The sequence below is a fragment of the Dasypus novemcinctus genome, chromosome X, assembly GCF_030445035.2.
Source record: "Dasypus novemcinctus isolate mDasNov1 chromosome X, mDasNov1.1.hap2, whole genome shotgun sequence".
In the NCBI taxonomy this organism is placed as follows: domain Eukaryota; kingdom Metazoa; phylum Chordata; class Mammalia; order Cingulata; family Dasypodidae; genus Dasypus; species Dasypus novemcinctus.
Window position 1 is genome coordinate 28,051,570 of NC_080704.1, and position 23,715 is coordinate 28,075,284.

Sequence of the window (23,715 nt, forward strand, 5' to 3'; positions counted from 1 at the left end):
GTGTCACTGTTCTCAGTTCTTCTGGGTATATACCCAGTAAGTGGTATTGCAGGGTCACATGGCAAATCTATATTCAGCTTCTTTAGGAATTGCCAAAGAGTCCTCCACAGTGGCTGTAGGCTGTACCATTCTACATTCCCACCAACAGTGAATAAGTGTTCCTATCGCTCCACATCCTCTCTAACCCTTGTAGTTCTGTCTTTTTAATCGTGACTAATGCCGACAGATGTGAAATGATATCTCATTGTCGCTTTGATTTGCATTTCCCTAATCATTAGTGATGCTGATCATTTTTTCATGGTTTTTTTTTTTGCCATTTGTATTTCTTCTTTGCATGTGGGAAGGACATGGTTTTTGGGGGTCCAGAGGGCATACTGGATTGAATGGTGTCTTCAAAAGACATGTTCAAGTCCTAATCCCTGGTTCTATGAATGTGAACTTATTTATAAATAAGATTTTTAAAGATATTATTAGTTAAGATGAGGCCAAACAGGATTAAGGCTGGCCCTTATCTGACATGACTGGTGTCCCTATAAGGAGAGGACATTTGCACATAGAGAGACAGGAACAGAGGGAGACTGAGTTATGCCACAAACCAAGGAACATCATGGATTGTCGATCATTGTTAGAAGCCTAAGGAGGAAGCATGCCACTGCCAACACCTCGACTGGGACTTCTAGCTTATAGAACTGTGAAACAATACATTTCTGTACTTTAAGCCAATAGTCTGTGGTATATAAATGTACCATTCTGCATTCCCACCAACAGTGAATAAGCATTCCTATCTCTCCACATCCTTTCCAACACTTATAGTTCTCTGTCTTTTTAATAGTGGCTATTCTGAGAGGTGTGAAATGAAAACACACGAGGAAGGGATCAATTAGTATGTGGGCACAAAATGTAGGAAAGAAAATATTCAGATGTGTGTCAGGAATTACTTATTAAAAATATTATGTTGTTGGGGAGCCAATGTGGCTCAGTGGTTGAGCATCGGCTTCTCAAATACAAGGTTCTGGGTTCAATCCCTAGCCCTGGTACCTCAAAAAAAAAAGTGTTTATCTATTTTGGAAAGATAAAATAAGATGCATACATTGTATCATGCACAAGGCTCTAACCATGAGGAAACAATCACACCTAATCCAAAATGTAGGACAATCTATAAAACATCTTGCCTGGAATCTTCTAAAACATCAATGTTATGAAAGGTAAAAAGGACAGTGAAGGGGATTGAAGAGACAGAACAATTTGAGGGGAGAGAGAGAGCAAGAAGACAGAGAGAGAGAGAGAGAGAGAGAGAATAAAGCAGATGGGGCAAAATGTTAAAATTTATGAATCTGGATCAGGGTATATGTGAGTTCTTTGTACTTGTCTTGCAATTTTTAAAAAATCTGGAATGATATAAAAATAAAAAGGTACAAAATGAGTTAAATGTATTGCTATTTCCCCCTGGATTTTGTGATGTTTGTGATATTTTTTCAGCTTTTGAAATTTTTAATTTGTTTGGCTTTCTTTTCTCATTCTAAATATTCAGTTTTGTTCTTTTGTATTTATGATTCTGTATTCATTTTCTTAAAAGCCTTCTTCCCCCAATTATGCAAGCATTGGTGCCATGCAAAATTTGGATGTCCCCATACTGGATATTTATAAGAACAACAAAAGGCAAATGGTAATACAATTATTCATTTTAATAGCTGTGAAAGTAATCCAGACTAGAATCTAGGAGATTGTGGCAAACTCAACCTCAGGGTGGTTAAAACTCAGAGGAGGCCTAGAATAGCCCAGGTGGAGAGAGGTGTGACATTTTGCAGGGTGAGTGCCACTTTGCAAGTGCTTGGGTGGAATGGTGGTGGGGGTGAAGGGGCAAAAGCCACTCTCTTCTGCCAGCACTGCTCCCCTGCTTCAAGTCGAACTACCCAGATGAGTTCATTCTTGCGGGATCAAGACAATTTCAGGGAAGAAGTGGTATGATGTGGGGGCATTTTCGGGACTTGGAGTTGCCCTGAATGATGTTGCTGGGACAGATGCAGGATGTTATATATCCTGCCATAACCCACTGAATGGACTGGGAGAGAGTGTAAACTACAATGTAAACTGTAATCCATGTGGTGCAGCAGTGCTCCAAAATGTATTCATCAAATGCAATGAATGTGCCAGGATGATGAAAGAGGTTGTTGATGTGGGAGGAGTTGGGGTAGGGTGGGGAGTAGGGTTATATGGGAACCTCTTACACTTTTTAATGTAACATTTTGGGCGCTCTATGATCTTTAAAAAAAAGTAATAAACTTGTTACTTATTTTTAAAAAAGAAATAAAATAGGCACTCCGTGTATTCTTTTTTCTTCAATTTTTTATTTTGAAATATTTCAAGTAGCAGAAAAGTTGAAATAATGTACAATATCCGTGTATCCTTCATCCTTCACCATTATTAACTTTTGCTACATTTACTTTCTTTCTCTTTGCTAAACCATCGTCCTGTCACCCCTAAGCATCTCCTTAGAACAAGGACATTCTCCTACACAACCACATTACCCTATACATGCCTAAGCAATTTAACAATGATATAATAATATCTTACATTAAATCCCCTAATGTTCCCAAATCATATATATTTTTAATGGCTTTTTAAAATATCTAGGATCTGATCAAGGTTCAAGTTGTTCTGTCTCTTCGATCCCCTTCACTATAACTTTTTTTGTCTTTCATAACATTGACATTTTGGAAGAGTCCAGTACAGATGTTTGGTAAATTGTCCTACCCTTTGGATATATTTGATTGTTTCCTCATGGTGAGTTTCAGGGTTAACATTTTTGCAAGAAGATTACAGAGGTGATGTTATTCCTTTTTCAAGTAATTCATATCAGAGTCATGTGAGGTCAGATTGCCCATTATTGGTGATGCTATTCTTGGCCGTTTGGTTAAGATCATGTATATACCTTTAAGTGGTGGTTATTTAAAAAAAAAATCAGCGTTTGTTAACACTCTGAGAAGCAAACTATCAAGCAAAACTCCAAGCGCACAGCAGGAGGCAGTCGCTTTCCCAGGCTCGGGAAAATACAGTCCGACCACGCCCACTACTCTGCCCGCCCGCGCCTCTTTGCCCAGAAAGGCACCTCTCAGAACCAGGGAGCCTCTATTCCACGCACCGAAGTCTTTTCCCATCAGCATGCGTGCGCCTGCGCAGTGAATCTCCAGCCAGCTCCTTTCTAGCGCCCGACCGCTTCTTTCTCCCGCTCTCCCGCGGCCTCCCCTCAGCTCTAGCCTTCCCTAAGGGGTCATCACAGGGTGCCAAACGCGCGCCCGCGGGAAGGCCAGGGGCGGGGCGCAGCGCGGCGGCACGTCAGTGGCCTTCCGGGCGGAAGTCCGTAGTCTCGGGAGCCGCTGATTGGCTTTCGGGCTGGCGCCTGTCTCGGCCCCCGCGCCAGTTTCGGGCTGCTTGGCGCGGAATCCAGAGACTCCGGGACCATGGCGCCGGTGCATGGCGACGACTGCGAGCCGGGGGCAAGCGGTGAGGGACGGCCGCGCGCGCGGGATGCCCACTTGGGAGCGTGGAGACTGCGGCAGGAGGGCGGGTGGTGGGGCTTTTGAGTGTCTTTTTAAATTTTTTCTGAGGGTGGTGCGCGCTCGAGTCGCCGCGCGAGTCTAGTAGGGAGCGGACCATCCTCATCCTGGGCGGGAGACCAACTGGTATTGGACGGGGCTTCCTTGCAGGGCCATTTGCTCCGAGCAACATCCTGCGTGGCTTTTTGTTTGGGGGGCTGCCTCATCTCTGTCGCTGCGGGTCACCACACTCGCCTCTCTTTATTTTCATTTCTTTTGGCGAGTTGCACCCCACGTGCTGGGCACACCTTTGAGCCTGGTGTGGGCACTGTCTTGGCTGAAAGTGTTTTCGCTACTTCCGCCGCAAGTATCCGCTTGAGAGCTAGGATTGAACAGATGTGCGCCCCCCTTTCTAGGAACTGCCAGGGAAATTGTAATACGTTGTAACTAAACAGGAAAGAAAGCTCTAATTGCTGTCACCAGATACAAGTGCGTTTTGTCTTTTTAGGTAATGGGTTTCTGCTTTATGCATTAGCACGTTTTCTTTCAAATTCTTCTATGCAAAGTTGTTGAAGTGCATCTTAGAAATAGCGTTCACAATCTGGTCATTTAGGGTGAAGTTTCTAAAAAAAAATGCATCAGTTCAGCAGCATTTTGGATGCCTTGTGTATCACTCATTTTGTTCGTGGTGGTCTTTTATTTCCAAAAATAGAATACAAAAATGTAAATGGCTTTGGCTGATTTCTGATTTTCGAACAGTGTTCAACTAAAGTGTGACTTAACTTCAGTGAACTTCCAACTTAAAATCAGATGCTTCGTTTTCTTAGCTCAAGCGTCACATCTCCTGTCGCTCAAATACATCGCCATTAATGGGAGCTTGCTCCCTAATCAGCTTCCTTAGCATTCACCTAGTTGCGAATCACAGATTTCAATTTGTTCTAGCCTTCCGTTTTTTAAGACAATTTATTTTGGAGAGTCGACCAGCCTGGATTACAAATGGGATGTAGGGTGTGAGAATGTGAACGGTCTTTGTAGCCCTCTATCAGTGATTTGCCACTAAGCCTTTCTTCACCCTAAAAACTCTACATCATCCGTGAACATTAGGAAATCACTCACTGGAGGATGCTGTGCAATCTAGAGACCCCTCTTATGTCATGGTGTTGATTAAGTAGTTGCTGGGGACTTGTGACTGGAATCCGTCTTTTAGAGCAGACTGAAAAATTGTTGACTGAGACTTGCTGGCAAATGTCTGCTTTTGGGGCAGATGGTGGTACTTTAGATGGTAATTTTGAACCAAATAAACTTTTGTAATTGGATTTTTTCATGCTTATTCTTTTTTTGTTAACTTATCTACACAAAGCATTGGAAACATATTCCAAAAAGGAAAACCTGGGCCTTTTTTCCTTAAGTATTAGAAGGTGGAGTACCTTGACAACGACAGTGAAAAGTTGAAAGGTCTGTGAGTAGCTGCTGTTATACATAAAACTGGACCAAGGCGTGTTTAATGATCAAAAAAGCAGATATAATGGTTCATTTATTTGTTCATTCAGCAAATATTTATTATGTACCTCCGAGGCAACAGGCATTCTGCCAGGCTCTGGTGTTACAATGGTGGGTAGGCTGGATATGGTTTCTGTCTTTAGGGAGTTGAGATGGTAAATATCTATTTCCAGTGCTATATTGCGACTTCCCTGAGAAAACTGTTTTTGCTTTATTTTTGCTTTCTAGAAGCTATACCATGGTCCTGCTAGGGATGAGTGTGTGTGGGTGGTATGTCACTTCCTGCATCTCTATACACACACAGACATTAAATGAGCTCCTCTCATATTGCTGAGTACAAAGTAAGACAAGCATCTCGTTTAATCCTTACCAATGTTATGAAGCAGACATGATTATCCCCATTTCACAGATGAAGGCACTGAGGCTCTGCATTAGTCAGAATCCTTAGTTGTAAGCTCTAGGAATCAATTCTAAATGATTTAAATAGAAAAGAACTTGATTAGAAGGATATTGTGTTTTTCACAGAAACTCCAGGAGGACTGGAGAACCAGTCTGGGGGTTGCTTAGCCAGGAACAGTGCTTAAAATTGTGCTTCAGGACTGGTCCAGTGAGGAGGTAATTGTTGACATGGCTAACTACTTGATGCTGTACCGTGTACCTTACAACATTGCAACCAGGTTCAGATGCTGGGCAGCTTAAAAACAAAACAAACCAAGACCATTGTCTACTTGCAGGCTCAGGTTAACCAGTGGTCTAATGTCACCATGGCAGAGCTGGAATGTGTACTGCTTCTCTAGATCTCCTGGTTCTCCCACTCACTGTACATACACTCTCACGTTGAGCCTATGTGAAGATGTTAACGCTGGCTTTCTCTGGGTTTCTGAATACACGTTGCATTTGTATCCCTCTGTAATTTAGCTCCTGCCTTTTCCTCTGCTTGTGCCACTTTTCACCCGGTTCTCTGATGGAAACCTCCCTGTGAAGCCTTCCCTGATTTTTCAGACAGAATTTAATGGCTCTCTTCTCTACATTTTCTCAGTACTGTGTTCTCATATGGCATCATGTTTATATTGTAGTGGTAGCCTCAGGTCTTTTTGCTCTACTTCTAAGTCCCTTGGGGACAGGCAACTAATTCTACTTTATTTGTAACTCTACCCCAAATCCTGTAGAGTGGAAGGAACAATGTTGTCTGTGGAAAAAGTCAATTTGAAGACCTACAGATTTTGTCAGATATACTAAAGGAGTCAAGGGATTCTTGAAGGGAGCACACTGAGGCCAACTTTTCAACAGTGGCCTTGTTCAGTTATCTCTGAAACCTTTTCATGTAGGTCTGCTCACGATTTTGTGAAATTGTTTGAGTGACACCCAAGATTTTGTGGCTGTCATCATCAGGTATCTGCATTCCTTAATTTTTACTTAATGCCTTTCTGAAAATGGTTTTAAAAGTTAAATGTGAAAGTCAAACAATAGACTGAGATGTTATGAAGAGTGATTCCATTCCCAGAAAGCTAGAAAAAATAAGCTGTCTAATTATGTTTCATCGTTAAGATACAGTTTTCAACAATTTATTGCCAGCATTTGATACATGTTCTTTTATTATTATTTATCATTATTTTTTGTCTTTATTTTTTTAATGTTACATTAAAAAAATGAGGTCCCCATATACACCCCACTCTTTCCCCCATAACAACATCTTCATGTTGTTCTGAGCATTCCAGAGGGTTAGCACTTTTAGGATGCCTCTTCTCAGTACATCTCCTCTTCTGTGCCTACTCCTTTTTATAAATTAATCAGCACCGAATACAGTAAAATACTTGGCTTCACAGACATAGATGACAGTCGTGCTGAGTCTAAACTCATGGCCGACAGGCAGCACTATCGAGCTTGACTTGGTTATTCATCAGCTGATATGTGAAAGTCTTAATTCTGCATATGCCATCTTTTCAGTATGTATGTGTGGTGGTCGGTTTATAATGCCCCCAAAGCATCAATAGTTCAAAAGCTGGATGAGTGAACACTGAGGCCCTCTTGCATTTTAGTTACTTTTGACCAAAGCACCTTTTAATCTTTGTCATTTTTCACTATCATCCTATAACGTCATAACCAACTGAGTGAGGCCTTGAAACCAGTGATAAAATCAAGGATCTCCTCAGAGCCATCTTTGTTAAATTGCCCCAGTTCTCAGTCTACCCCTCCTTTGAAATTCTAGGTGCTTTATCTGTACCTCTGTTAGGGCATGTATTCTAAATATTGTTTTAGAGTCAGTTGCTACTTACTTCCCATGCTAGATTGTAAATTCTGTGAGCACAAGAACCATATCTTTCTGATCTTTGTGGCTGTCACAATGCCTAGTACTTTACAAAAATCAGATGCATCTTAAAGCCTTTTTTGCATGCTGATTAATAGAATACAAAATGAGTTGTCCTTTTTTTGGTAACTGACTAGATGGCTGGTGGCCTGTCATTTCTAATGATGAGGTTATTTGAAGGCTGATTTCCCTTTTCTAGTTTCTCCTCTGGACATGAGTTGAATTTGGAATTTTCTCCTTTTTTGGAGGAAAAGCTAACACTTGTGTCAGTTGTTTTAACGGGATCCCAGAGAAAATATCTGTAGAGTCACAGGAGCTTTGTGAATTATTAACATCATAAAAAGTATCCGTTTGTATAATATTAAAATTGTGTATTAGTATTGGCTAGAAATGTTCTTTATTTTGAAGAAAGATGGCTGACGATTTCTAACATCTCATGTAAATTTGGCTTTTTTTTCAGCTGTGTCAGATTCTGGGAGTTTTGTAGCTTCTAGATCCCGAAGAGAAAAAAAATCAAAGAAAGGACGTCAAGAAGCGCTAGAAAGACTAAAAAAGGCTAAAGCTGGTGAAAAGTATAAATATGAAGTAAGTAACCACTTTTCTGGGTTTTTTTCCCCCTAATTCATAGCCTGCCGGTAGTCTTATGATACCTTTTGTAACTTAACTGATTAGAAATATTTACATATTTCAAGCTTGCTAGAATAGTAATTTCTTAATCTTGAACAAGCATGGGCTTGAGGTAGATTTACAAATTACAGAGAATACTTGTCCCTTAAGGTTCCTGTAAGGCACTTTTTTACAGATGATCTTAAAATTCCCACATGACAGTAGCTATATATTTTTTTTCTTAATGAACACATTGCATCTTTGGTAAGTCCCATGACTTTGTTGGGGAACCTAGAGGTGCTTTTACTTTACTTTTAAAGTATTGAACAGTCTAGCTAATCACTGCTTCTTGGAGAAAATTGTTCTCCCTAATCTCATTTGCAAGGAGAGTGCCAGTGGGAACATGGACCTCACTTCTGCTGCTGTCCCACAGATAAGGTTGAACATAAGCCTGCTTTGGCCATTTTCCTTTACCTGCTATGTATGGCCTGCAGGTAGAGAGAACTGAGTGGCTACCATCTGCACATCATGGTCTAGTTTCCCTTTCAGCATGCTCCAGTTTCCCTTTCAGCATGCTCCTGGTATCGTAACCACCTCTGGGAACTAACGTGATTAGTAGTAGGAAATAATAACAACAATTAATATGCTGTTTTAGCAAACACATGGTTCTAAGTGTTTTTACAAATATGTTAATTCTTTTAATCCTTCCAATAACCTTATGAAGTTAGATATCATGATTAACATCATTTTGCCAGTGAGGTACCTGAGACACAGAAAGTTTAGTGAGGTCCTAGTGGTACAGCCTTTATTTGAACCCAGGCAGTCTGGCTTCAGAATGTGCTTCATCTTGGCCTATACTGTATAGTGGGCAGGTAAGCAAGGAGAAGAGGATTTTTGTCATTTGAGACCATTCATTCAAGTTAAATGAGGCAAGCTGGATCATAAAGGATTGCTAAAAGGATTATAATGAAGCATATGAACTTTTGAAAATGTAGAAGCTTTTAAAATGAAATTCTGTGGGGCATTTCAGATGTTGGCACTGCTGATTTAATTATATGGCTCTAAGAGTTCGTGCTTAGCATGAACATCTCAATGTTTTTAGAGATGGAGTCAAAATGATTTTAACAATAATTTTCTGATTTTTATTTTTCATAGTACATAGGTGAATTACTTACATAAGAGACAAAGTATGCCTAACAGACTTCAACCAACAAAAATAATCTTGCCAGTCCCCCTGCCTCAAAAAGAAAATTGGTCAGTATAATAATAGTTGGCACTAGTTTGTGTCTGTGTTGTCAAAAACTTAATTTGTTGGGGCGGATAGTCTCTATTACCAAATGGTGAAAAGCCCAAATCAGTATTTGCTAGTGATCCCTATTGAGTAGATTAAAAAGAAGGTGAAAACTAAACTTGATCTTGTAGTTATTATAAACCTTGTAGATGTAGCAGAAATCTGGTCAACTATGCCCACAGGCTCTCAAAGAGCAGTGCCCAAGTTCTCGCATTGATCAATGTGGTGGGGTGAGTTGCCGCCCCCTACACCCCGTGCCCATTCAAAAAAAGCTGAATTTGTATCCCTCCAAACTATCAAGAGAAGGGAGAATTTTTAATTAGGTATCTATGAGATCTTGCTAACCAGCCCAACAAATGCTCATCTAGTCAGTCAGGAGACCCTCTCCATGGGCAACTTCAGCAGCTGTGTATCTTCCATTTGTTGCTTTAACTGTGCTAGGTGGCCTGCTGTATTCATGATGCTCTGACCCTCTGACAGTCCGGCAGCCCATGCAGTTGAAGGACTTGCCACTCTGGACTTGTGCTTCAGATATCGCAGCATTTAAGTCTCTGTGCAGTTTCAAAGACCTGCAAGTGGTGGGGTATCAGGCAAAAACCATTTCTAGTTTGCCTGTAGATTATGTAGTACGTTTGTTTTGCTCATTTTTGGAGGGAGATGGACCAGGGAGGTTTTCCTTTTGCATTAATTTGGTTGGTTGGACTATTATTAAAATTATCATGTATTTGCAGAGCATACACTAGGTAGTAGAGAGGGAGGTGACATGCCTTACAAATTTGCTAGGAGAAACCAGTCGAAAAATTACAAGTGAATAATCCCCAAAGCAGCTAATGAAGAATTGGCTATAATTCAGTTTGTTTTTTATGAAGTAGATGAGTAATTGATGGTGTGACAAGTGTATTATGCTAATGGAATCATTTAATATCTTATGTTAACACCCACCTAAAAGGAATACTAAGTTAATTGATGTCTATTTAAGGAAAACCCTGTAGTGGTGTTGAATGTCAGAACTCATGATTTGGTTGCAGCTACTCCTTCAGGCTGCCATTCCAGTTTCAATTTGACATTTTTTTTTCATCAGAATTGTTTAACACTTTCACTCCATTTGAAGCTTTTTCTCAAACTTGTATGATGGCAGGTTGAGGACTTCACAAGTGTTTTTGAAGAAGTTGATGAAGAACAGTATTCTAAGCTGGTTCAGGCACGCCAGGATGATGACTGGATTGTGGATGACGGTATGTGGGAGGGAATTGCCTGCCAGGCACTGTGCCAGTTGCTTTTTGTAGATTCTCTTGCTGTGGGGTTGGTGCTTTGCATGGGCAGAAGTGAGGCACTGTTAAGGTGATACCTTTGGTTTGGATTTTCCTTAATGTATTTGAGGGTGAGGAAGCAGAACAATAGAAAGTTTCTTCGAGGATATTTTGGAGAATCCAGGCACATATCTTAGGATGTAGTATAAATCCTCCAGGAAATAGCTATGTGGGAGTCAGAAGGAGCCTTGTGCCTGTGGTGCCGATACATAGCATTTGGAATTAAGGGACCCTGGTTTCATCTTTTCCACTTTCTAGCTATATGACCTTGGGCAAGTCATTTAATCTCTCTGAGCCTCAGATTTTTCAACTGTAATGTAGGGATTAGAAAAATACCTATCTCACAGAGTTGTGAGGATTCATGAGGCTATAGGTGTGGAAAGTGATTTGAACAATGGAAAACACTCTGCAAAGGCTGGTCATAATATTCTTATGCCCCTGGTGGAAAGCTCGTTGGTTGCTGCTTGTGGGGTCTGAACACACTGAGGAGATGTGCATGGTGCCCCTGACTGTATTTGTTTCTAATTCTATAATTGGACTCCGCTCTCCTGTCATTTTCCCTTTGTATGATAGGGGTGTCTTTCTGTGCTTGTGGTGATCTTGATTCTTTTACTTTTTATTCTTCTACAGTAGAGTAAAACTGCTGTAAAGTATCCAATTATGGCAAACTTTGATCCTGTGGGCCAAATCATTTCCTTAGCTCACCTAGTTAGGTATAGTATATATCCTTTGGTTTTAACTCAGACAACCTGTGCTTTGTGGATGCTGTTTTTTTGTCTGATACCTGTTTAACACTGTTCTGTTGTATAACAGTTTTGCTTTTTTTTCTGGTCATGGCTAAAATACCATTGGCCGCTTTTAGAAACTCGATCCCAATATTAAACTTTGTTCCTGCAGATGGTATCGGCTATGTGGAGGATGGCCGAGAGATTTTTGACGATGACCTTGAGGACGATGCCCTTGATTCCTGCGTGAAAGGTACCTAGCATTTTGTTTTCAAGAGAGTGCTGTTTGGAGATTTAAAGAATTGTTTAAAATTTGAGATGATTTGGTACTCTGATTACAGTTTCCCTTTGAGGGAAAGAAGGACCTATCACCATTGTTTTTAAGTATAGAATATGTTCTAATGTTGAGGGAAGTGAGTAATGTAGAAAATTAGACATAAAAGCAAAAACAACACCAGGAAATGAAGTTTCACGTCTCTGTTATTCAGAGTTTGGTCTTTTATTTATTTTGAAATTTTCAGCCTTATGGTCATTTTTAGATTTGCTGATTTTGAGAGGACTGCAACAATAGGTATTGTCTTATAAATTTCTAATGAAGTGATATACTTAGAATTTTTGCTTTTTGATAATTGTACAGGATAAGGTTTAAAACTAGAGTAGTCAAATTGCTTTGTTTACCTGAAATTTAAAATGATTTGAATGAACTTGTCAGGTCTTAGCTACTCAGTCATTGGCAAAAACAGTTTTTGAGTAAACAAGCTTGATTTCCTTCTGGTAAAATGAAAGGGGAAAATTCTCTTCAGTGTATATATATATTCTCTCCCCACACTCCCCCTAGAAGGTTCACTCATCTGTTTGTTTGTTGTTGTGCTTGTTATCTGCTCTTTGTTTTTGTTTGATGTCTGCTTATTGTCCGCTCATTGTTTGTTTGTTGTCTTTAGGAGGCACCAGGAACCGAACCTGGGACCTCCCATATAGAGGCAGATGGTCAGCTGCTTTAGCCATATCCTTTCCCAGTGTTTATTTTCTTAGTTAATTATAATTAGTCTTCTACCTCTAATGGTAGATCAACAAACTGTGGCCCACTCATGGCCTATTTTTTTAGCTTTATGGAACTATAACTCATATATCATACAATTCATCCATTCAAAATGTACAATTCAGTAACTTTTAGTATATTCACAGAGTTGTGCATCCAACACCATAGTTTTAGAACATTTTCATTACCTCAAAAATAAATCATGAACTGTTTTTGTATGACCCTCAACCTAAGAATAGTTTTTATATTTTTAAAGGGTTAAAAAAAAACAGAATGTGCAACGGTGCAAGAGACTGAAGGTGGCCACAAGAAACAGGCTAGACTTCAACCTATAATCTAGCATTGTTAACATTTTCAACATTTGTTTCCTCTCCCTCCTCCCCTTTCCCAACCACATACACAGATATTTTTTTATTTGTGCTGTGCTTTTTGAAAGTAAATTGTAGACACCATGACACTTCACCTCTACATATTCCAGGAAGGATCTCCTACGAATACAGACATTTGTCTACTTAACCATTATACCATTATCATGGTATTATCTAATGCATTGTCCATATTAAAATGTCCCCAGGGCAGCGGATGTGACTCAAGTGGTTGAGTGCCTGCTTCCCACATGGGAGGTCCTGGGTTCGGTTCCCTGTGCCTCCTAAAAAAACCAAGAAAACAAACAACAAGCAAACAGACAAAAAAGCCAGCTGAGGGCAGCTGATGTGACTCAGCCCTTGAGCGCCGGCTTCCCACATAATGAGGTCCGGGTTCAATCCCTGCCCTGGTACCTCAAAAAAAATATGTCCCCAGTTGTCCCAATGATGTCTTTTATAGCAATTTTCTAAAAATGCAGAATTCACTTTAGTTTTCATGTTTCTTTAGTCTTATTTAGAGTAGAACAGCCTTTTCCCTCCTTCCATAACTTCTTTTCTTTCGTAACATTGACATTTTTTCAATAGACTGCTGGTTTGTTGAATGGCCCACAATCTGGGATTTGCCTGATTGCCTCTTCATGATTAGTTTCGGGTTCAATATTTTTGGCAGTAATAAAATATAGATGAATTATGTTCTAACCATTGATTATATCAGTGCTCATAATGTCAGTTTGTCCCATTGCTGGTAATGCTAAATTTGATATCTTGGTTCAGATGATGTTTGCCAGATTTCTTTCTTGTAAAGCTATCTCCCTCCTTTGTAATTAATGCAAATGTGGGGTCATAATTTGAGAACATGTGAATATTCCTGTCACCCATTGCTTTCAAATTTTGTTACTGCTATGTTTTTAGGTAGCATTCTTTTTTAAGGAATAGCTTTCTATCTCTTATTTTTTTAAATTATCACTTCAAATGCATAGATTTTAAAAAATTATTATAAATCAGTATCTATTATCATCATTTTTTCTTTTTGATGTTCATATTATCCCACATTTGGCCAGTGGGAGCCCCGTTGAGCTGGCTTCTGTGTCCTTTTGACATAGCCCCATCAGTCTTTGAGCATTTCCTTGCTTTCTGGGACACGATGTTCTAGGTTCACCTTGTACTCTTTCTGCCCCAGACCTGGAATCAACCATTTCTCCAGAGTCATCATTCCTTTTAGTGGGGAATGATATTCATGTGTGTGTATATGTGTGTGTATTATATATGTCTGTGTGAATTATATATGTATATATGTGTGTGTGTCATGAATTCATACTTATACCTTTGATTCAAATCCAACATCACAGGGTTCTTCCTCATTTTCTTCAGTTTCTATATTTATATCTCCCTTCACCCTCAGTGAAAATGCTTGTCTTCTAAAATATATACAAAATGATTTAGATTCTTAAACCAGTACTTCTGCCAACAACCTTTCTAAATAAAGTTTGAGATTTTTTTTTGTAGTTTTGTTTTTTCTTGGCATCTGTCTTAGCAAGGGTGCTTAACCAGTATATTGTATTCAAAAGTTATTTGAAATAATTTTTTTCTGTGTGTTATATTATCAATTTACAGATAGAACCATTTGTTTTTGTTCTATTCAAACTTAGATTTTAAAATAATCCTTTGGTTTTAATTTTATCTTTCTGAATATTGTAAAACATGTATGTGATTTAAAAATCAAAGCTATATCGAGAGGAACAACCAGCAAGATGGCGATGGAGTAAGGAGCTCCTAGACTCAGCTCCTGCTATAGGGCAGTTAGTAAATACCCAGAGCTATCTGGAGCTAGCTGAAGCACCTGTCTGGGGGCTACAGGAGACCAGAAGAGCATCCTGCCACATCCTTGAAGGAACGGGAGGAGGAGACTGCCCATCTGCAGAGAAGATTATAAGGAGAGCACTGCACATCATGGAGACCGGTGCCCATCCTCCACTGGAGGCACAAGCCGCCTCAGGAGCTGTTCTGTAGCTGGAATTGAAAGTTCCACTTCCCAAAAACGGGGGAGGAAGAGATGGTTAGGCACCAACTTTAGCTACTGATGAGAAAATTTGGTGGGCTAAAGTATAATCCTGAGAACAACCAGAGTTTGAGCTTGTCCAAGTCAGAAAGAGGCTGGGAGCTGCTATCTTAACTCCGCGCATGGCATGAGGGGAAGCGGGCCAGACTGAAAACCACAGTGCTGGTGGAGACCAGCTTCTTTCCATGCAGATCAGATTGCAGCTGTAGCCTGGGCCCCAGTGCCACCTCCAGCAGGAAGGAGGCTGCGGGACCTGCGCCAGTCTCTCCGGGAAATTACTGGCCAAGCCGCGGAGGCTGGTGATTATTCTACTCTGGCAGTGCAAGCTGCCCCAGGAGCTATTCTGTGGCTGAAATTGGAAGTTCCATTTCCCAAAAACAGGGGAGGAGGAGACAGTTGGCCACTGATTTTGGCTACTGATTAGTAGACTTGGCTGTCTAAGGTATAATCCTAGGAATAGCTAGGGTGTAAATCTGTCCACATTGGAAAGAGCCCGGTGGCTGCCATTTTGAGTCCACCCCCAACCTGAGAGGAAGCCAGGACTGAAAATCACAGACACGGTAGGAACAGGTTTCTTTCACCCAGATCAGCTTACAGCCCTAGCCTAGGCTTCAGCCCAACCTTGGCAGGGAGGAGGCTGGCAGCTACTGCACCAACCTGTCCAGGTGATTGCATGTACCTTTGGCTGGCACAGACTGAATAATCAGAAGGCTATTGGGGCAACTGTAGTCATCTTGGACCCACACTGCATAGATTGGTACATCTGCAGCTCCATCCCTGCCCCAGGCAGGGGAGAAAGGGGCGTGAGCTTTATCAGTCTCTCTCTGGGCAACTATAGTCTAGGCCTGCATGACTTGGATTATTCACACAGCTGTGACTCTGTCATACCCCTAGCAAAGGAGAAAGTTGGGAGGAGCTTTATCGGTCCCTGGGGTAATGAGGGCAGCTTGAGCCTTCACAACTTACCATAGCACCAACTCAACTACATCCTTGGCTCCTACTGTACAACCAGCAAGAGTTCTTTAGAAAGGGCAGGAAGCCCTTTCTAAAGAGAAAAACTGCAGCTAGAATAAATACTCTAGTAAGCCAGATGTCAAGACACCAACAACAAATTACAATCCACTAAGAAACAGGAAGATATGGTCCAGTTAAAGGAACAAGATAAGCCTCCAGATGACATAAAGGAATTGAGACAACTAATCATAGATGTTCAAACAAATCTTAATAAATTCAATCAGATGGCTAAAGAGATTAAGGATATTAAGACATTGGATGAGCACAAAGAAGAATTTTGAAAGCGTACATAGAAAAATAGAAGATCTTACGGGAATGAAAGGTGCAATGAATCATAGCAGATTTGAGGAAGCAGAAGAAAGGATTGGTGAACTTGAAGAAATGGCCTCTGAAAGTGAACATACAAAAGAACAGATGAAGAAAAGAATGGAAAGAATTGAACTAGGCCTCAGGGAACTAAATGACAACAAAAGGCGACCAAACATCCCTAGGGGAGCAGTGGCAGTCTCCTGGGTGCAACGGCAAGGACCAGGAAGGAATGATGGTCCAACAGTGAGCCCCTGATACTAATGACTATGCTTGTGAGCCTATACACCTGAAATAAGAAGAAGGCCTAGAGCAGCACTGTGCCTAAGGGTTCCTTCCTGACAGCCTCTGTGTTACTCAAATGTGGCCAGTCTCGAAGCCAAACTCAGCATGTAAATGCAATGCCTTCCCCCCACCCAGCGTGGAACATGACACCCGGGGATGAGCCTCCCTGGCACCGAGGGATCACTACCAAGTACCAGCTGATGACGTAACTAGAAAATGACCTTGAATTAAAGGTTCAACGCGGACCAGCAGAATATCCCTGTCTACATATAATAACAGGAGTTAAACATGCTGTTTGACCTAAATTAAGGGGGAAATGGAAAGGACAAGTGAGTTTATATGGCTATGAGTCTCTAAAAAAGAGTCTGGAGGTTGTCAGAAGGGTTGCCCTTATGCACACCTGAGCAGAGTCTCAGAGACAGATAAAGTAGATACAACCCCAGGTATTGGTCCTTTTGAGGGCTAAAGAGACCCACAGGTTTTATGGTTATGGCAGATGGAGTTCACTGCCATGCCAGTTGGCCCTTCTTTGGAGTTGGTGTTTCTGCGTGATGGAGCTGGACTCAGATGTGATCTCTTTTCACAAGCCTTTCCAGTTACTTTACCGGAATTGTAGTTGGTCCTGGGGTTTAAGATATATCTAGGGGATCTGAATCTCTGGACTGACAATATGATAGCCAGGCCCTGAGCCTCAATAGACTTCAGCTCCTACACTCTGGTTTATTGGACTTACCCCACTCAGCTAACATGGAGTTGAAGAATGTCAACTACCACACCATGGAGCCTAGAGTGCCTACAACTGAAAGCAGGAGGATTACATCCAGTATCCATGTGGAATCTAAGCCCCCTCTTGACATAGATGTGGAATGGACACAACCAAGCCAAGGTCCACAGGAAGGAGGAATACAGTAAGGATTAGAGTGGACTTACTGATATTCTATTCATGAACTATTGTTGTTAGTAATCGAGAAAATGTGGCATTGGTGTGGAAAAAGTGGCCATGGTGGCTGCAGGGTGCGGGGAATGGGAGGAAGAGATGAGATGTGGAGGCGTTTTCAGGACTTGGAGTTGTCCTGGGTGGTGCTGCAGGGACAATTACCGGACATTGTAGATCCTCCCATGGCCTACTGGATGGACCGTGGGAGAGTATGGGCTATGATGTGGACCATTGACCATGAGGTGCAGCGATGCCCAGAGATGTACTCACCAAATGCAATGGATGTGTCATGATGATGGGGGAGAGTGTTGCTTTGGGGGGAATGGTGGGGTGGGGGCAGTGGGGGTGAATGGGGACCTCATATTTTTTGAATGTAATATTTTTAAAAAATGAAAAAAAAAAAAAAAGATACCAAAAAAAAACCCACAAACATTTGCTGAATGTTCTTCTAAAGGAAAAAAAAAAAAAAGGCGACCAAACGTATGTGCCATGGGTGTCCCAGAAGAAGAGAAGGGGAAAGGGGCAGAAGCAATAATGTTAGAAAATTTCCCAACCCTATTGAAGGACGTAGATATCCATGTCCTAGAAGCCCAACCTGCTCCCATCCAAAAAAATCTGAATAGACCAACTCCGAGACACATATTAATCAGAATGTCAAATGCCAAAGATAAGGAGAGAATTCTGAGAACAGCAAGAGAAAAGCATTGCATAACATATAAGGGATACCCAATAAGATTAAGTGCTGATTTCTCACCAGAGACCATGGAGGAAAGAAGACAGTGGTATGATATATTTAAGATACTACAAGAGAAGAACTTCCAGTCAAGAATCTTATATCCAGCAAGATTGTCTTTTAAAAATGAGGGTGAAATTAGAATATTCACAAATAAACTGAAGCTGAGAGAATTTCTAAGGAAGAGACCAGATTTTGAGGAAATGCTAAAGGGTGTGCTAGAGCCTGAAAAGGAAAAACAGGAGAGAAAGGCATGGAAGAGAGTCTAGAAATGAAGTTTATATCAATAAAAGTAACCAAAAGTGACGAAAGAGTGGGGAAAATAAAATATGACAAATAAAACTCAAATAGGAATAAACTTAATCAATGATGTAAAGCACTTGTATTCAGAAAACTGCAACTCAATGTTAGAAGAAATAATAACTGGAAGAACATTCCATGCTCATGGATTGAAAGACTAAATATCATAAAGATGTCAGTTCTACTCAAATTGATATACAGATTCAATGCAATTCTCATAAAAATTCCACCAGCATTTTTTTTTAATTGCAAACACGATTATCAAATTTATTTGTGAGGGTAAGTGGTCCTGAATAGCCAGAAACATCTTACAAAGGAAAAGTGAACTCTCATCTCCAGACTTTAAATTATATTATCTAGCTATAGTGGTAAAAAACAGCATGGTACTGGCATAAAGACAGACACATAGACCAATGTAACAAAATTGATGGTTCAGAAACAGGCCCTCATATGTATGGTCAAGTGATTTTTGACTAGCCTATCAAACCCACACAGCTTGGACAGAACATTCCATTCAAAAATGGTGCTGAAATACTGGATATCCATTGCCAAAAGAAGGAAAGAGGACCCCTATCTCATACCTTATCCAAAAATTAACTCAAAATGGATCAAAAACCTAAATATAGAAGAACCATAAAGCTTCTAGAAGAAATTGTAGGAAAATATCTTCAAGCCCTTGTCGTAGGTGGTGGATTCTTAAAGGAGGTAACAGGAGGACTGAGATGTACTACTGATGTTTAATGTATGTAGGAGTTTAAATTAGCTTTACTGTAAAAGTGTGGAAATGTAGAGTGGATGGTAACAAATAGTGAGTAACAGGTAGTTTATAAATGGGCTGAAAATGGTAGTCTAGGGATGTAAATGCCGATTGACAGTGCTAGAGAATAATCTAGGAACTGAATAGCACAGTAAAACGAGGTGGATGAGAAATGTGGTTGATGGTACAGATGCAAGAGTGTCCTTTGTGAGCTAGAGCTAATTTCCATCACTACTTAAGGGTGGTGGAAATGTGGAGAAGCATGGGAAAGATACAACTGGAGTGACCTATGGACTGTGGTTAGCAGTAATAACGTAATATGCTTGCATCTGTGCCAAAGATGTACTGTGTTGATAATGGGGCAGTATGGAGAATGTTTGCCAAATGTAAACTATGGGTGTGGTAACAATCAGATGATATTATCTGTAACAAATGTTCCACCACAGTGTGGTGTGTTGATTGATGGGTGTTTGGGAAATCTGCACAAGTGCATGATTGTTTTATAAGTTTATAATTTCTGTCATAAAAAATATATTTAAAAAATTATAGTAGGGTGGTTTGGGGGGGAAATATATCAAATATAAGGTAAGGAGTATAATTAGTAGTAAGATTTTGACAACATTCTTCCATAATCTGTAACAAATGTCTCACGACAATGCAAGGTGTTGGTGGAGGCTTGATGTATGGGACCCCTGTATAATGCTATGCATATTTACTTTGTAAGTCCACAGCTTTTACTATACACTTATTGTTTATGGACATTCATATATAAATGATATAAAGATAATAATAATAGGGTAGGTTGGGGGATAATACTTTGGTTAGTAGTAATATTTTGACAATACTCTTTAATCATTAGTTTAAAATGTTTAACAACAATGGAAGGTATTGGTGGTAGGGTGAGGTATGAGAGTCCTGTATGATGCTATGTATGTTTGTTTTGTAAATTCACAACTATTACTATACAATTATTGTTTATGTTCATGTGTGAGTGATATACTTCAATAAATTTTTTTAAAAACTTAAAAAGAAAACTATGTCCAGAGATACAGTCAGGTAAGTCTTTTTTTATTTAAGGTACTAGGGTTGGGGATTAAACCCAGGGCCTTGTTGGTTGGAAGCTGGCGCTCAACCACTGAGCCACATCGGCTTCCCTGAGTTGGCTTTTTTGTTTGTTTTCTTGTTTGTTTTTTGTTTTTAGGAGGCACGTGGACTGAACCCGGGATCTCCCATATGGGAAGCAGGCGCTCAAATGCTTGAGCCACATCTGCTTCCCTCATCCCTGTGCCTTCTACCTCAATTCTACCCATCTCCTATAGGTGACCAGTTTTTATTAGTTTCTGGTTTATCCTTCCTATGTTTCTTTTAGCAAAAAATAAGCATGTATGTGTATTATAATTTTTTTTCATGTGAGGTGTTATTTATTCACTCATTCATTAGTTAAATTAGAATTTACGGGCCCTTCTGGTTTCTCCCAACTTGTGTAATATAGAAACTGTTCACTGGTACCATGAGACAGCACTGTGGTTAATTGTGTGTTCCTAGTTTATACAAATACATGAAGAGGTGAATGAGCTAATATGTTTCTTCCATCTCCCTGAAGTGAGACCTGTGTTAGCATTCTGGCCATATTGTTAGTTGTTGGTACCACCTTGAAGGAGTGCCATCATCTAGCTGAGCCTTAGTTTTCTCAGCTGTAAATTAGGAGGTTGGGCTGCACCGTTAGGTTCTCAAGGAAAAGACCCATGTCCTGGCCATCTCAGTGCCAATCACAGTAGCTGGTACAAAGAAAGTATGTAGTTCTGTTAAATAAATGAGTCATCTCCATGTTTCCATAGCCTTCGTGTTATCTCTTCTCAACAATATATCAGAGGGAGATGACTTGACATTCTGAAAGAGAGCTAGTCTTAGAAATGTTTGGTCCATGCTTTGTCACCACTCACCTACATCACAAGTAACCTCCATTTCAGTGTCCTTCACTAGGAGACCAATAAGGTCACCAGGTCTTAGGAAGGGAAGTGGAATTCTGCAACCCTCATTAAAAACTGATAAGAAATTGTAGAGTTTTGTCTAGAAGTAAAAGGTCAACTCTTTGTGATATGATCCAGTTTCTGGCATGTTGTTTTTCATGGAGATATAAAAAAATATTAACTATGTTCCAATGAAAGAAATTGAGTGGGAAAATGAAATAAAACAAAACAGAAACACTAGATTATGGAGGAATTTCACCTCATTCTTTCTTTTACCTCATTCATTCTTTCACCACATTCTTTCTTTGTGCTCTTCTACTAAATCCTACAAACCTACAATGGTGAGATTAAAAACCCGTTCGTGAAACTTTCCTTGCCATTCAATACCCCGTTGATTTTCTATTTTAATACTTTGTATTAGGATATGTTCCTTGATGAAGTTATTTTTTTACCAATGTCCTATAAAACTTCTCATAGTCCTAGGGACATGAAAAATAACCTTTTTTAATGTGTTGAAATACATGTAAGATAAAATTTCTATTAGTGACATATAGTATATTCCAATGTTGTGCCACCATTACGGCTATGTAGGTCATCTTGATAGTTGAACTGTCATTGTTCATCTAGAACATTTTCATCACCCCAAAAAGAAACCCCTTACCCATTAAGCAGTCACTTCCCATTTCACCCTTCTCCCAGTCTTTGGCAACCACCACTCTGCTTCTTTAGCTGTAGGGTTTGCCTATCATGGATATTTCATATGAATAGTATCATGTAATTTTTAAAAAATTTCTCTCCCCTTCCCACCCCCCCCCCCCAGTTGTCTGCTCTCTGTGTCCATTCGCTGTGTGTTCTTCTGTGATCGCTTCTATCCTTATTAGTGGCACCGGGAATCTGTGTTTTTTTTGTTGTTGTTGCATCATCTTGTTGTGTCAGCTCTCCGTGTGTGCGGCGCCATTTCTTGGGCAGGCTGCACTTTCTTTTGCGCTGAGTGGCACTCCTTGTGCATGGGGCTCCCTTACGCAGGGGACACACCTGCATGGCACGGCACTCCTTGCGCGCATCCGTGCTGTGCGTGGGCCAGCTCCACAGGGGTCAAGGAGGCCCGGGGTTTGAACCGTATACCTCTCATGTGGTAGGCGGACGCCCTATCCATTGGGCCAAGTCCGCTTCCCAATATTATACAATTTGTGATCTCTTGTGTCTGACTTTCACTTAGTATAATGTGTTCAAGGTTCATCCATGTTAGGCATGTATCAGTGTTTCATTCCTTTTTATGACGGATTAATGCTCCACTACAAAATATAGATAGACCATATTTTGTTTATCTGTTTATTGATTGGTAGACACTTAGGTTGTTTCCATCTTTTGGCTATTACAAATAATGCTCCTTCATAGGAGCATTGGTATGCAAGTACATCTGTGTCCTTTTGATACAGCACCATCAATCTTTGAGCATTTCCTTGTTTTTTGGGACAAGATGTTCCAGGTTTACCTTGTACTCTTTCTGCCCCAGTCATGGAATCAACCATTTCTCCAGAGTCATTGTTCCTTTTAGTGGGAAATGGTATTCGTGTTTGAGTGTATTATGTATGTCTGTGTGAACTATATATATTTATGTATGTGTGTGTGTGTGTGTGTATGTATCCATTTGAGTCCCTGCTTTCAGTGTTTTGGAGTATATCTAGGAATTGAATTGCTAGGCCCTATTATCATTTTATTTTAATTTTTTGAAGAACCTCTACACTGTTTTCCAAAGTAGCTGTGCCATTTTATGTTCCCATCAGCAATACATGAGGGTTCCAGTGTCTCCACATGCTTGGCAACATTTATTTTCCATTTAAAAAATAATAGCCATCCTATTAGGTGTGAAGTGCATTGTGGATTTGATTTGTAGTTCCCCAATGACTAATCATGTTGCACATCTTTTCATGTGCTTATTGGCCGTATACATATTCTTTGGAGAAATGTCTACTCAAGTCAAATCCAATGGATGTGTCATGATGATGGGAACGAGTGTTGTTGGGGGGGGGAGAGGGGGGGGGTGGGGGGGTGGGGTTGAATGGGACCTCACATATATATTTTTAATGTAATATTATTACAAAGTCAATAAAAAATAAAAAAATTAAAAAAAAATAATAAAAAAATAAAAAAATAAAAAGACTTTTTAAGTTTTATACCTCACCTTGTGGCTTTTTGTATGCTGTCTGTTCTCTGTGTCCATTCACTGTGCGTTCTTCTGTGTCTGTATTTATTTTTTATTTCACCTCCCCCCTTGCGACTTGCTTGCTGTCTGCTCTGTGTCCATTTGCTACGCGCTCTTCTGTATTTTTGCTTGTCTCCCCTTTTTTTTGTTGCATTACCTTGCCGAGTCGACTCTTCACAGCGCTTGTGTGCCGGCGGCTCTCTGCAATGTGCGGATGAGCCTGCCTTCACCAGGAGGCCCCGGGACACGAACCCAGGCTCTCCCATATGGTGGACGGAAGCCTAACTGAGCCACAGCCGCTTCCGTCTTTGCCCATTTTTAAATTGGGTTGTTGGTCTTTTTGTTGTTGAGTTATAGGAATTCTTTATTCTGGATTTTAAGCATGTAATAGATATATGATTTGCGCTATTTTCTGCCATTCTGTAGGTTGTCTTTTCACTTTCTTGATAGTGCTCTTTGATGCACAAA

General features: G+C 40.3%; 1 protein-coding gene across 1 annotated transcript in view; it reads left to right on the top strand.

The window, feature by feature from the left end:
- The first annotated feature begins 3,189 nt into the window (after positions 1–3,189).
- POLA1 (DNA polymerase alpha 1, catalytic subunit) overlaps positions 3,190–23,715 on the top strand; it is a 336,041-nt gene continuing 315,515 nt past the window's right edge. Inside the window, exons 1-4 of the mRNA XM_058291856.1 lie at positions 3,190–3,504; positions 7,805–7,929; positions 10,380–10,476; positions 11,449–11,529. Of these exons, the coding sequence (XP_058147839.1) occupies positions 3,462–3,504; positions 7,805–7,929; positions 10,380–10,476; positions 11,449–11,529 (346 nt within the window). The 5' untranslated portion in view covers positions 3,190–3,461. The remainder of the gene's footprint in view (positions 3,505–7,804; positions 7,930–10,379; positions 10,477–11,448; positions 11,530–23,715) is intronic.